At 46.9% G+C, this 15553-nt stretch overlaps 1 protein-coding gene across 1 annotated transcript; it reads right to left on the bottom strand.

Annotated features, from left to right (window-relative positions):
- Nucleotides 1–804: 804 nt before the first annotated feature.
- Pdcd2l (programmed cell death 2 like) lies at nucleotides 805–13777 on the bottom strand. Its single transcript, XM_032893880.1, has 8 exons — nucleotides 13635–13777; nucleotides 13354–13520; nucleotides 13138–13198; nucleotides 9250–9618; nucleotides 8328–8335; nucleotides 7635–7742; nucleotides 3416–3564; nucleotides 805–983 (listed from the first exon to the last, which is right to left on the bottom strand). The coding sequence occupies exons 1-8, from the start codon at nucleotides 13740–13742 to the stop codon at nucleotides 853–855; spliced, it is 1101 nt and encodes a 366-aa protein (XP_032749771.1). The 5' UTR covers nucleotides 13743–13777; the 3' UTR covers nucleotides 805–852.
- Nucleotides 13778–15553: the final 1776 nt, after the last annotated feature.

The raw sequence follows: 15553 nt of genomic DNA, 5'->3' as shown, positions 1-15553 counted from the left end.
CTCACTCTCTTTGACAGGGTCAAGAGCGTGCTGGAACATGATTCCTAGGAGTGTTCCCATACTGCTGTCAAAATGCAACGAGGGGTTAGTAACACAGAGACTGAATGCAGGAAGGGGAGACTGGGCAGGAAGTGGGAAGTCGGGTGGTGGGCCAGTGGCCGAGATCCTGCTTGGGATGCTATAGGAGCAGACTGCTGAGGAGGAGGACGGGGGAGCACAGGGCAAGTCTAAGCAGCTAAGGTCTTAGGGCAGGATGCTCTGGAAGGCTGAGAAAGGGTGCAGTGAGGTACACAGGTAGGGGATGGGAAGATGCTGACTACAAAACTGGAGACAGAATGCCCACTTGGGAGTCTGCTGGATGAGAACACTGGCCTCCAGGCCAAGAGCGACCATTTTGTAATTACTACCATGCAGACGATCATAATCCTGTAGACAGAAGGTGGTGGTTCAAACCCAGCCAGCTCCATCTCCAAAATAAAGAGCAATATTAAAATGAAAAGTTAATAGCTGGGTGGTGGTGGCACAGGCCAGTACTCAGGAGGCAGAGGCAGGTGGATCTCTGAGTTCAAGGCCAGCCTCGTCTACAGAGTGAGTTCCAGGACAGTCAGGGCTACACAGAGAAACCCTGTCTCCAAATAAAAAATAATGTTAACAGTTAAAGTTAGGCATGGTGGCCTTGGGATCCCAGCACTTGGGAGTCTGAGGCAGGAGGAACACCACAAGCTCAAGTCCAGCTAAGGGTACATACAGTGAGGCCCTGTCTCAAGGGAAGGGAGATGCTAAAGTGAGGTAAACATACAAATATTTGAATATGAAAACTTGTTTTAATTTGTATAAATAAGACGAAGTGTTCTACTTAAATAAAAATGCATCTGGGTCTTCTTGTATAACACAGAATTCTTCCACGGGCATCTGCTGATTTGGAGGCCAGCAACTCTGCTTACAGGTGTAAACCAGAATCGTCCCAAATTCCACAGTGAGACCTGAAAAATATCACTTGCTCTAGATTCCACAAGGAGAAAGTTAAAAGGTGCATTCATAGTGAGGTGACCACTGGAGCCTCAGAAGTCCAAGGTGACCCCTGACTACACAGGCAGTTCAAGCTGCCCAGGCTATACCATGCCCTTGCTTCCTAAAACAAAGACCAAAGGAAACTACATCTACACCGAGATGCGTGTGTAAATGTATGCTGTGGGGATATGTACATCTACATCTACATGTATGTGTAAACTGCCATAACAAATAAACTAATGTTCCTTAGAATAAAACCAAAACCCCAGAAACGCCAGCAAGTCAAAGCTCACGCTGCTCAAGCCTAACATCTGAGTTTGGATGACCAGGAACCACGGACAAAGCCAGGTGGGTTGGGTGTCCTGGTGCACACTTTTAATCCTAGCACTCAGAAGGCAGAGGTAGGTGGATCTCTGAATTTGACAGCATTTCTGGTTTCTGGACAGCCAGGGTTATCGAGAGAAACTCCTGTCTTGGAAAAACTGAAACAAAGGCAGACAAGGCAAGGTCTGTAATACTAGTCCCCCTAGAGCTGGGAGGTAGAGACTGAGATATCCCAAGCCGGCTAACCTGAATACAAGGACTACAGCAACTGAGAAAGGCCTGCCTCGGATAAAGTGCCTGGGCTTGCCCTCTGATTTCCACATATGTGCTGTAGCATATGAGCACACTCACACATCTGTGCACATATATAAACAAATATTAAGGAAAAAAGAAATTTGAGCTGGAGAGATGGCTCAGTGGTTAAGGGCACTAACTGATCTTCCAGAGGTCCTGAGTTCAATTCCCAGCAACCACATGGTGGCTCACAACCATCTGTAATGGGGATCCGATGCCCTCTTCTGGTGTCTCAAGACAGCTACAGTGCACTCACATATGTAAAATAAATAAATAAATCTTTAAAAAAAAAAGAAAAGAAAAAAGAGGTTCAATTGGTGGAGATGACACACACCTTTGATCCCTGCACTCAGAGGCAGAGGCAGGTGATCTCTGAGTTCGAGGCCAGCCTGGTCTACAGAGTGAGTTCCAGGATAGCCAGAGCTAAACAGAAAAACCCTGTCTCAGAAAAACACAAAAACGGGGTTGGGGATTTAGCTCAGCGGTAGAGCGCTTGCCTAGCAAGCACAAGGCCCTGGGTTCGATCCCCAGCTCCGAAAAAAAAGAAAAGAAAAAAAAAAAAGAAAAACACAAAAACAGAAGACTGTACGTCAGGGCTACAGCTCAGCAGCACAGCACCTGCCCAGCATGGACAAGCTGCAGGTTCCATGCCCAGGGCTGCAAAAACAAAAGGAAGGAAACAGGAAGGGAAAGTGCTGAGCTTTAATACCTAGCCCTGGAAAATGGAAAAAAACAAAAACCAAAAACAAAAAAAGCCTCCCCAGTGAGTCCCAGGCCAGCCACAGCAGCTACATAAATACCAAAAAGGTAAGACAAGGCCAGAATCCCAAGATGATGCTCCTGGAAGGCTTGGAGGAGGGGAACTTGTGGAGATGGGCCCAGTGGGGCAGGTCTTTAGGTCATCAGGTCATAATCTAAGAGACCAGACCTGACCTGTCCTGCCCTGTCTCACATGTTTCCTCGCTAATCACGTGGTTCTGCCATGATGTGTAGCCCAGAGACTTAGGGCTAACCTGGTTAGCTTTTCCTGGAATTTCTATGTAGGGCAGACTGGGCCACCATGCTGGGCCACCCCAGCCTCAGACATTTCACTATAGGAATATGAAACTGACAATATATTAATTTGTTGTAAAACTATATTTTTTATTTCATATATATATATATATGTACCACATGCATGCATGAGCTTAAGGAAGTCAGAGAGAACATCAGATCCCTTACACAGTGATGACAGGTAGTGTGAGCTGCCTTGTAGGTGCTGGGAGTTGAGCTTGGGTCCTCTGGATGAGCAGCCAGTGCTCTTTCTTAACCACTGGGCCCTCTCTCCAGCCCCAAAGGAGACCGGACCTGACCATCCTACCCTACCTTCATTTGTTCTCTTTTTGAAAGTCTCAATGCATTGTCCTCAAGCACTGTCCTGCCTCAGTTTCCTGAGAAAGGAGGACTAGAAGCAATACCTAGCCCACACAAGCAGTGTACATAATTAGCTTATACTTGTCCTGCATGGGTGTGTGTGTACCTGTGTAGCTGCACATCTGGGATCAGAGGATAATTCTGTAGCGGCGGTTCTCTACATAGTTCCACCCCTTATGTGTAAATTAGCTTGTTCAGTCTCAAATTGACAAAATGGTTGTTAGTATGGAATTAGAATTTTGCTGGGATACAAATTTCTTATAATTTAACTTCTCAATCCTTTTATAATATCTATAATTAATTAACAAAAAACATTTTATTTTAATTCCATACTAAAGTCAGAGATAGACAAGCTCAGTAAAGGCCTTCTTACCTAGATTAGCACTGTTGAGCATGCTGACCAGTGCTGGCATAAGCTGAAACTCAAACGCCCTCTGGCCTCCGCAGACACTGCAGACTGGGACCTCTGAGACTTCAAATGTGGGGCAGGACAGAAAGAGAGGCTCTCCACTCCATGAATACCTAGGGCAAGGAACAGGAGAATCATTCATCAGAGCAAAACACACAACACATCTAGGCCACTGTCAGCACCAAGAGCAGAACCAGACAACAGGGAAAGCCACACTGGGGCAAGGCATCACTGCTGACTGTGGAGAACACTGAGGGGACTGAAGACTTGTTAGCACTGGGCTCAGTGCCACCAAAAGCCATAAAGGGATGAGCTTGGGGGTCACTGAACCCCTTTATATGATACTCTCCCTAATGTGTTGTCTCCTTTTTCTGCTTTCCATAACTACTATTTATTTTGAGACAGGGTCTCATTATGTAGATGCTGGACTAGAGCACGCTATGTAGACCAGACTAAAGAGACCCACCTCCCTAATTACTTAGTTACAACACACCATCTTATTGAAACTGTCCTGCTCCTGAATGGAGGTCTGGAAAAGAGTCCTCCTTGCTTAAGGGCAGAGCAGTTCTCAGAGGATCTCTGTCCAGGGTACAGCCTCACCCTCACTCTCATCGGGAAGGGCCTTCTATTCTCAAAGACTGCTCGTCCAGGAATCCGAGGTGACTGTATAGTTAGGATAATGACTTATCCTCAGCCTTGAGGGGGTGAGATGGGTTGGACAAGACACTAACAGGCTGGTCTTGGAGCCCTGCCCTAAGTTACTTCATAGAGTAGGGAACAGCTTCAGGCTGAGCCATGCCCTTGCTTCACTTTGACTGCAAACTGCTCCCGGCTGACTGACCACCGCCTGTTACAGGACTCTTGGTGTACATTGCCAACTGTGCAGGGTCTTCAGCTCAGCTGGGCCCTGACTCAGACATGACTTACGGGAAGGTACCCTCAGTCCCAGGAAACCCAGTGCTGTTCCTCAGCTCCACGGCCTCCAAGGTCCTGCACCTTGCCTCTGCAGCTTGGTGGGATGTCTGTAAAAGCTCACTACCTGGGGTTGGGGATTTAGCTCAGTGGTAGAGCGCTTGCCTAGGAAGCATAAGGCCCTGGGTTGGGTCCCCAGCTCCAAAAAAAAAAAGAACCAAAAAAAAAAAAAAAAAAAAAAAAAAGCTCACCACCTGATCTGTTATCTTCATACCCAAACATCACAGTGACTTCACTGGGATCTTCCTGCCTCCAGTAAGGCTTCATTACCCTTCCGGAGCCATTATGTAACCCACAGAGATGTATGTCCACATATGTGCACATATATGCACCTGCAGGTACTGCATAATATGGAACCTTATTATGATTAAGACCTAAATCAAATAACCCATGTTTACCAACAGCCAGCTATCAAGGGAAATGGATATTATTTGGCTAACTAAAGCCAGTATAACCCCCTCTTATGTATATTTTTTTAAATCTAGGCATGGGGTACATAAATGAAATCCTATATTTTGGAAGTTGAGGCAGGAAGTTCAAAGTCAGGGTCATCGAGAGAGTTCAGCAAGTGAAGACACTTGCTACCGTGTCTGAGAAGCAGAGTTTGATGATCATCCATGTGACAGCAGGTAGAATTAAAGGAAAGAACCCCACAGATACACAGTTCAAGATTTTCATCCTAGAGCTGGAGAGATGGCTCGGTGGTTAAGTGTGGGAGCTCCTCCTCCAGGAGCAGCGTTCATCTCCTAGCACCCACATCAGTTGCTTTTAACTTCAGCTCCAGGGTATTTGACAGCCTCTTCTGGCCTCTGACACTGTTGGCGCACACACACGCACGTACACACACACCCTAAAGTGTGAACAGAGGCTAGGGGAGCACCCTTGCTTGCCATTCATGGTTTTGTTTTGTTTTGTTTTGTTTTTTTATTCCCAACACACACAAATTGGAGTTGGGGACAATTATACACACAAGCTGAGGATGTGTGTGCCAAGACTATCTACTTAATGTGTGCAGCTCTGGGTCTGATGCCTAGCACTGAGTAAACTGAGTACAGTAACGCAGGCCTATATACTGTATAAACTGAGTACGGTAACGCAGGCCTATATACTGTATAAACTGAGTACGGTAACGCAGGCCTATATACTGTATAAACTGAACATGGCAATGCAGGCCTATATACTGTATAAACTGAGTACGGTAACGCAGGCCTATATACTGTATAAACTGAACATGGCAATGCAGGCCTATATACTGTATAAACTGAGTACGGTAACGCAGGCCTATATACTGTATAAACTGAACATGGCAATGCAGGCCTATATACTGTATAAACTGAGTACGGTAACGCAGGCCTATATACTGTATAAACTGAGTACGGTAACGCAGGCCTATATACTGTATAAACTGAGTACGGTAACGCAGGCCTATATACTGTATAAACTGAGTACGGTAACGCAGGCCTATATACTGTATAAACTGAGTACGGTAACGCAGGCCTATATACTGTATAAACTGAGTACGGTAACGCAGGCCTATATACTGTATAAACTGAACATGGCAATGCAGCCTATATACTGCATAAACTGAGTACAACGCAGGCCTATATACTGTATAAACTGAGTGCGTAACGCAGGCCTATATACGGGGTATAAACTGAGTACAGTAACGCAGGCCTATATACTGTATAAACTGAGTACGGTAACGCAGGCCTATATACTGTATAAACTGAGTACGGTAACGCAGGCCTATATACTGTATAAACTGAGTACGGTAACGCAGGCCTATATACTGTATAAACTGAACATGGCAATGCAGGCCTATATACCTCATTGCTCTGGAGATGAAGGCAAGATGATCAGAATTTTTTTCAAAGTATTTATTTATTTATGTGTAGGGATGTTTTGCCTGCGTTTGTGTGTGTGTGTGTGTGTGTGTGTGTGTGTGTGTGTGTGTGTACCACATAGAAGGACAGGGTTGTTACACTGGGTGAAAACCCTGTAGCTCTTAACTTCCTCCACTCAGCAGCCTAAGTTCCTATTAGAACTTGTTTTGTGGAGCACACGTCCAGTCTCCTGGGAAGGCTGTCTGTTAGCTTAGCTTCTGGATGAGGTTTTTCAGAGCTGGGCCCGTTCTGAGGGAGAACTCAGCCTATATGCAGGAGTGCCCTCCACCCTCATAAGGTCCTCTTGTCCTTCCTACACTTGAAGCATCTGGGAAGCAACCTAAGAAATCCTCTAGACCAGCCTGGGCGTGGTTAGTGAACCAATCAGCTGCAGAGAAAGACAACAGCTCAAATAGCATTTTTCTCTGTTTTCTGTCTTTTTTTTTTTTTTCTTTTTTTTCGGAGCTGGGGACCGAACCCAGGGCCTTGCGCTTGCTAGGCAGGCGCTCTACCACTGAGCTAAATCCCCAACCCCTCTGTTTAATGTCTTTAGAGTTACTGTTTTCTTTGATGAGCATGAACTGAGAAACAGAACCACAGACAAATGCACAAAAATACCAATCGCAATGGGCTCAGTTGTTAAGAGCACTGCCTGGGGGTTGGGGATTTAGCTCAGCGGTAGAGCGCTTGCCTAGCATGTGCAAGGCCCTGGGTTCGGTCCCCAGCTCCGAAGAAAAAGAGCACTGCCTGCCCTTGCCGAGGACCCGGGTTTGTTTTCCAGCATCCTCAAGGTGGCTCACATCCATCTGGAATTCTAGTTCCAGGAGGTCTGAAGCCCTCGTCTGACCTCTACAGGCTCCTCATGCACATGGTGCACGTGAACTCACCCATGTACACATAAAAATATAAACCAGGGGGAAAGTGATCGAGTAAGATACCCGGAATTCTCCTCTAGCCTCCAGTGTAGCATGTGCACATGTGGCAGACACACGGGAAAAAGCATCCTAACTGATGCTGACTGTACCGGGCTCAGTGTGAGTCAGGGAGCTGCTTTACAGACAGTTCCAAGACAGAAAAGTTCCCAGCACCCACATGGACCAGCTCACCACCACCTGTCTCTTCCGGATTCCATGGGCACCTGCAGTCATGTGCACAAACACACAGCACAGTTAAAATAATGAAAGCAAACTGTAAGAGGATGAGTGCCTCACTGCTTCTAAGGCTGGCCAGGTGACCCTCCCACCTTACCTTGATGAGCCCCTGGACCACTCGGTGCTCACCAGCATGCCAGCGCTACAGTCAACAGAAAGAGAACGTGTCTTCCTTACCTCAGAATCTGCTCCTGGCAAACAGAGATCCTCTTCATGAACTTGTAAAACGTTGGATCTCCACTGCTAACTTTGGTCTTCTCGTATTTTTCATCCCCACCATTAGAACTAACGAGAGAAGCAGAGACCACACGAGACTATCAGTGTCTGGGGACCTGGAGCATTTGCAAGAGGAACAACATACTTTTCCTCTTTCTGTAATGCGTTAATTGTCGTGTGTGTGCTGGGGGTTGGTCACAGGTGCCATGGCTCTGCTACAGAGGTCAGAGGCTAATTTTCAAGCAACAGTTCCTGCCTTCTTTAGTGCTTTGGTCTTTCTAGATCGGAGCCCTCACTGGATCCACCAGAGCTTGTGAGAACAGAAACAGCACTGCCCTCTCGTTTTGTAGGTGAGAGCTGAAACTCTGCCATGGCCTCAGGGTCCGAGGCAGTTCTGGACTCACAGCAGAGCCACCAAACAAGGCGCATCTCTTCTCAATCATCTGCCTCTGCTCTAAAGACTGAAAACAGAAGGCAGCCAGCACGATGGCTCAGCACGATGGCACTTATTCTTTAAGACTTGAGTTCAATCCCCAGAATGCACTGCACATGCTGAAAAAAAGAGAAAAGGCTCCTACAAGGGGTCCTCTGAATTTCAGTCATGAACTGTGGCAGCACGTGCATACCTGCACCCATAAACAAATGCACACACACATTCCTTGCTAGGAATTTTAAAAAAACGAAATCAGAGCCAGGGGATGGTAGTGCACGCCTTTGATCCTAGCACTCGGGGCAAAGGCAGGTGGATCGCTGAGAATTGGAGGCCAGTCTGGTCTACAAAATGAGTTCCAGGACAGCCAGGGCTACACAGGGAAACCCTGTCTCAAAAAAGAAAAAAAGAAAAGTCAGACAAGAGGCTGTGGATGTAGCCCAGCTGGAAGGGTGTTGCCCACCAGTTAAAAAGGCCTGGGTTCAGTCCCCAGCCCTCATACAACCTGCTGTGGCAATCTCAGACAGTGGAGGCAGAAGGATCAGGAATTCAAGGTCATCCTTGACTACAGAGTTTGAGGCCAACCTGATCTACATGAGACTCTGTCTCAGAAACAAGACAACAAAATCAAAACAGGGTCCAGATGTCTCAGTGGGCCCAGGTGCTTGCTCCCTTTCCCACAGCCCACAAGAGGACAGGAAAGGAGAGCAGACCCCTCCCATGTCTGACGTCTACGTGTGCACTCCGTGTGGACATGCGCACAGCTCAGTGGTAAGATCCTCACGTAACATGCTCCAGGCTCTAGTTCCAACCCTAGCACCCAGAACACCCAGAAACAAATGAGCAAACAAAAGAACAGAAAAGGAAGCCAAGCAAATGCTCGGCCTGTTAGTCACAACGATGACTTCTGTTTGCTCATCTGGGCCCAGTTCTTGAGGGCACTCAGCAGCAGGCCTGTGGGTAGTGCAGGCTGGCTGACACAGATAGCCCAGGCCAGCATCTGCTCTTCTCATCTAAGGGGAGCAAAACAGAAAAGCCGATCACAACCCTCCTCTCTAGAACTTTCCAGAGGAGCCAAGCAAAAGGGAACCACCGTGGCAGGTTCCTGCCTGCATCTCTCAAGCTTGGTGCACGCTCTCACCCCACGGAGAGCAGCTGCTGCATGTCAACACCTTCTCTCTGCTGGTACTCCTGCAGGAGGCTGTGGGCATGATCAAGATCCGCAGCGTTGCCATACTCGTCCTCTTCGGCAACACTGATGTAATAGGGCTGGAACTGTGGCACTTCCGTGGGGACTGAGGGCCCTTCCCCTGAAGGGGAAGGGCAGGAAACAGCCAGGGCACTGTCCTGCAGGTGAAGAGCTTGGAGCTTGTCAGTCCAGTCTAGCGCTCTGGCATCATTAGAATCCCTTCCCAAATCTGATGGGGGTGGTGGCGGAGGCGTCTCCTCGGTATCACTTCCCCAGTCATGTGAGCCCTCACACCAGTTCTCAGCTGCAAGGCCTTCACCCTGATTCTAGAAGAACAGACAATGAGACAGGCCAATCACACTTTAGTGACGTCATCGATACCGTCAGCTTCCCTCCCATTCCTGTGCCTTTCCCAGGGAGCCTGCATATCAGCCCCTTCCTCTCTGGCACAATTACACTTCCTGGATTCTACCCACTCAAAAACATGTTAAGGTTACGTGTGGTGCTGTATCCATTTAATCCAAGCGCATGCAAGGCAAGGCAGATGGAGCTCTGTGAGTTCCAGGCCAGCCTGGGCCCCAGAGTAAAAACCCTGTCTCAAAACACACACACAAACAACAAAACTGGAGTGAAAGAGATGGCTCAGTGATTAAGAGCACTTGTTCTTAAGAGTTCTTAAGAGATCTAAGAAGACCCAAGATCGGGCAGTTCACAACTATCTGTAACTCTAGTTCCAGGGAATCCACTGCCCCCTTCTGACCTCCAAATATACCAGCTGTGCATGTGGTGCACATATACTCATTGAGGTAAGCACTGGATACATGTAGAGTGAAATAATTCCAAAACCAGATAAAACCGCAATCATTCAACAGATGACTTAAACACTGTCTTTTCTTCTCTAGGGCAACGTGGCACACATAGGTCGAAGTATCTTCACTCATCTGACCCACAATCTTTCTGTTGTCCTTCATGTATTATAGGGACTAAAAAATTGAAAGGACTACATTTCCCAGACTCCTTAGCAGCTGGGATGTTAGATTAGATGTATTCAGGGGTTAGCTGCTCTTAGGTCTGCCTAAGAGACAAGAGTGCAATGGAGAGCAATGCCATGAAGCAGGCTGGACACGGTAGCTCATGTCAACTCTGGAAAGGTTGAGGCAGGATGATGGCTATGAGTTTGATGTCAGTCTGGGTGACATGGATTTCCAGGCTACTCTGAGGTATGGATTCAGACCCTGTCTCTAAACTAAGCAGAGAAAGAGAGACAAGAAGAAGAGATACATGAGAGAGGCAAAGTTGTTCTGAAAACACAGGTGGATAAAGACAACATACCAGGCTCTGTGACAAGGGCAGCGTCCACTCATCAAACCACACTAAGCATCCTGACTGCAGGAAGTAGCATGCCAGGTGGGCCAGTTTGGAGATGTGCTTCCACAAGTCCTTGCTGGACTTTTTCCCAAGGCTATCAAGTTAGCTAGTAAAGATTTAAATGTCGAAGAGGGAGAAGGAGAGAAGCTGTGGCAGGACAATGAAGGCTGATGTTAAGATTCCGCTCTGTGTATTTACAGGTTGTTATTAATGTTCTTAAGGGATGGATGGCACCAGGCTTTGTATGATTAAGTGGGCAATTATATCTTATCAATTGGGTCAAAAAAAAAAAAAAGATTTAAATGTCTTAGCTTAAGAAAAAAAATCGGGCTGGAGAGATGGCTCAGGGGTTAAGAGCACTGACTGCTCTTCCAGAGGTCCTGAGTTCAATTCCCAGCAACCACATGGTGGCTCACAACCATCTATAATGCACATCCAATGCCCTCTTCTGGACTGCAGGAATACATGCAGGCAGAAAGCTGTATGATGTATACATAATAAATAAATAAATAAATAAATAAATAAATAAATAAATAAATAAGATAAAAAAAAGAGTTAACCATATTTAAAAAAAAAAAAAAAAAAAAAAAAATCAGGGTTGGGGATTTAGCTCAGTGGCAGAGCGTTTGCCTAAGCACAAAGGCCCTGGGTTGGGTCCCCAGCTCCAAAAAAAAAAAAAAAAAAAAATCAAAGAATTATTTTTCTGCCTCACACACAACCATGTGTGCCATCCACATTCATGCATATGTACACTTTCCTATACTTACTCAAATGAGAAAATCAGTAACCTACATGTCTCAAGTATAAACTAAAAGAAAATCACAAAAGCTGGAGAGATGGCTTGGTGATTAAGAACACTGGCTTCCCTTGCAGAGGACCAGGGTTCAATTCCCAGCACCCATACCAGGCAGCCCAGAAGACCCACTGTCTCCACAGACACCTGCACTGATGATCACATAAATGCATGCATATATGTGTAACTGAAGGTTAAATCTTTTTCTTTTTTTTTTTTTTCCGGGGTTGGGGACCGAACCCAGGACCTTGCACTTCCTAGGTAAGCGCTCTACCGCTGAGCCAAATCCCCAACCCTGAAAGTTAAATCTTAAGAAAAGGTCACAAAACTGTGAGGGAATAGCATTTGACGATTCTGAAAGACTAAAGTTCATTCCATTGCACTTTAAAGAACCAGGTTTAAAAGTTTTGTAACAAGGGCATGGAGAAATGGCTCAGCACCTACATTAAGCAGCTCTCAAAACACCTGTAACTCCAGCTCAAAGATCTCTCTCTCTCTCTCTCTCTCTCTCTCTCTCTCTCTCTCACACACACACACACACACACACACACACACACACACACACACACACACAGTGTGACACATATACATAAACAATCTCTTTTCCAGACAGGGTTTCTCTGTGTAGCCCTGGCCATTCTAAAACTCGCTTCGCTCTGTAGACCAGGTTGGCCTCAAACTCAGAAATCCACCTTCCTCTGTCTCCGGAGTCCTGGGCTTAAAGACATGTGCTATCACCACTTGGCCTAGATTCCCTTTTATTTTATGTGTGTGGGTGTTTTTCCTGAATGAATGTCTGTGCACCACTATGTGCCTGGTGCCAGTGAGGCCAGAAGAAAGCATTGGAACCCCTGGAACAGGGGTTGGGGATTAGCTCAGTGGTAGGCGCTTGCCTAGCAAGCGCAAGGCCCTGTTCAGGTCCCCAGCTCAAAAAAAAAAAAAAAAAGGAACCCCTGGAACTAGAGTTACAGATGATTTTTTAAACTTTCTTTTAAAAATTTATTTATTATATGTAAGTACATTGTAGCTGTCTTCAGACACACCAGAAGAGTACATCAGATCTCATTACAGATGGTTGTGAGCCACCATGTGATTGTTAGAATTTGAACTCAGGACCTCTGGAAGAGCAATCAGTGATCTTAACCACTGGGCCATCTCTCCAGCCTACAGATGATTTTGAACTGCCATCTGAGTGCTGAAATTTGATCCAGAGTCCTCTGAAAGAACAACAAGCAATCTTAGCTGCCGAACCATCTCTTTTTTAAAAGAAAACAATCTTTTTAAAAACTGTCTTAAGGGACTTAAGAGATGGCTCACTGGTTAAGAGCACTGTCCTCTCTTCATGAGATCCTGAATTCAATTCCCAACAACCTCATGTGGGTTCACCATCTACACTGAGTCTGATGCCCTCTTCTGGCATGCAAGTGTATATACAGATAGATCATTCATACATACAGTATATAAATACTTTTTAACTGTCTTAAATACGACGTGGTGGTTCATGGCGGTAATCACAGGACCAGGGAAGATTTAAGCCAACTTATTTCTGAGAGTTAAAGGCCAGCTTGGGCTAGAGAGGGGTAGGCTGTGTCTCAAAAACAGACCGACAGAAGTTTACAACGAGTTGCTCGAAAAGATCCTCAAATTATAGAAAAACATAGTGTGCCGATCAGAGTCGCTTTACCTGTCCGTTCCGAGTCTCTTTCTCTGGCACTTGCAGGCACTGGGAGCGGAACACCTTCCAGCTTAGAGGCAAGACATTTGCAGTGAGGGTTCCACCCGGGAGGCTCAGCCTCACCTAGCGTTACCCGCCCCGGCCCGCCCCGGCCCGCCCCGGCCCGCCCCGGCCCGTCCCGCCCCAACCTGGGAAGAGCCTTCACTACCGGACTAACTCGCCTACCTGCGCGTCTGGTTGTCGTTGCAGCCTCGACGGGCACAGGCGAACACGTACAGAAGCCGATGGAACGGGGAGCCTTCCAGCGGGCAGTACACCTGCACGACGAGCGTGAGCGGCTGTGCACAGCGGCCACACCGCGGGCCCGGGGCAGTAACGGCCGGCAGGGCGTCCTGGGGAGCGGGGCAGCTGCTCAGACCCCGGGGACTCACTTCGCTCCCTCCCGAGGGACACCCTCCCCACCGGCCCCGTCACGGCCTCCGCCAAGGCTTCGCAGCCACACTCACCGGAACGCCGCCCATCTTGCTAGCCGTCCAGGCGGCGGGTCCCTTGGGGCAGCCCTTCACCGCCGAGTCTCGAAGTCCCAGCAGCACCCGCTTCCTGACGGCCGCCATAACAACTGGGTTCTCCACGTGACAGCGTGAGCTACGGTGGCTGACAGGGAGCGTTATCCGCGCACGCGCTCCGACTGGCCCGTGTCCTGGGCGGAGACCACCTGTTTTACTTCCGATAGCCTGAGAAAGGGTCTCCAAAAAGATTTAACCAGAAATTGACAACTGAAAACAGTATGGCGGTATTGGCAATCAACAAGGAACTAACAAAAAAGCCCTTAATTTTTTTTGTAATTTTTTTTTCTTTTCTTTTTTTCGGAGCTGGGGACCGAACCCAGGGCCTTGTGCTTGCCCTAGGCAAGCGCTCTACCACTGATCTAAATCCCCAACCCCTGTTATTTTTTTTTTAAAATTTCGTGTGTATTGGTGTTTTGCCTGCATGTATGTCTGTGTGAGGGTGTCAGTTCTTGGAGTTTCACTAATTATGAGCTGCCCTGTGGGTGCTGGGAATTGAATCTGGATCCTCTGGAAGAGCAGTCAGTGCTCTTGACTCCTGAGTCAACCTCCAGCCCCCACCCCCCAATCTCTTAATTTTGAAAGATTTAAAATGCGTATGAAGAATGAGGTTAAGATTGAGCATGTGGGAGTTGGGATTTAGCTCAGTGGTAGGGCGCTTGCCTAGGAAGCGCAAGGCCCTGGGTTCGGTCCCCAGCTCCGGAAAAAAAAAAAAAGAACCAAAAAAAAAAGATTGAGCATGTGGGGTTGGGGATTTAGCTCAGTGGTAGAGCCTAGCTGGGTTCGGTCCTCAGCTCCGAGAAAAAAAAAAAAAAAAAAAAAAAAAGACGTGAAGATTGAGCATGCGCTGGAGCATGGTTGCTCGCAGCAGGCAAACGTCCATGAGATCGAGGCCAGCAGACTACAAAACGAGTCCAGGACTGTTACAGAGAAACCGTGCCTGGCAAAACAAAACAAAACAAAAAAAGTTGATCATATACATAGGTTACTCACAACTGCTTACAACTCCAGTATTCGGAGGAGGGTAGGGAGGGGATCCAATGCCAATTCTTTCTTTTGGCCTCCTCGAGTACCAGGAACACACACGGTGCAGGTGAAAGAAAATAATGAAAACTTTAGTGGTGTTTTACTAAACAAAATAAGCACATTTGAAAAACATGTATTGCCAGGTCAGGGTGAACTCTGGGTACAGTTTGGACTTCAGAGTGAATGAAACTCAGGCCAGTCCTGGTTATGGTTTGAGAGTATCTCAAAGCAAACAAATAGACAACACTGAAATTGGGACTGGATCAACCAACCTGATCAGTAACTTTCAGGCTACTAGGACCCTGTCTTTTTTTTTTTTTTTTTTTCTTCTTTTTTTTTTTTTTCGGAGCTTTTTTTTGAACCCAGGGCCTTTTTTTGCTAGGCAAGCGCTCTACCACTGGGCTAAATCCCCAACCCCTTTTTTTTTTTTTTTTTTTTTTTAAAGATTTATTCATTTATTACACTGTAGCTGTCTTCAGATACACCAGAAGAGGGCATCAGATCTCTTTACAGATGGTTGAGAACCACCATGTGGTTGCTGGGAATTGAACTCAGGACCTCTGGAAGAGTGGTGCTCTTTTTTTTTTTTTTTTTTTCTTTTCTTTCTTTTCCGTAGCTGGGGACCGAACCCAGGGCCTTGCACTTCCTAGGCAAGCGCTCTACCACTGAGCTAAATCCCCAACCCCTAGTTGGGTGCTCTTAACCTAACCACTGAGCCATCTCTCCAGCCCGAGACCCTGTCTTTATAAACAGAAAGACTGACAGGACCAGAGGAATGACACGTGAAGTTATCCTGTGTCCTACACACACACACACACACACACACACACACA

This window comes from Rattus rattus, chromosome 2 (genome assembly GCF_011064425.1).
Source record: "Rattus rattus isolate New Zealand chromosome 2, Rrattus_CSIRO_v1, whole genome shotgun sequence".
Taxonomy (NCBI): domain Eukaryota; kingdom Metazoa; phylum Chordata; class Mammalia; order Rodentia; family Muridae; genus Rattus; species Rattus rattus.
Note: the sequence above shows the minus strand (reverse complement) of the source record. Positions and strands in the feature narration are given on the sequence as shown.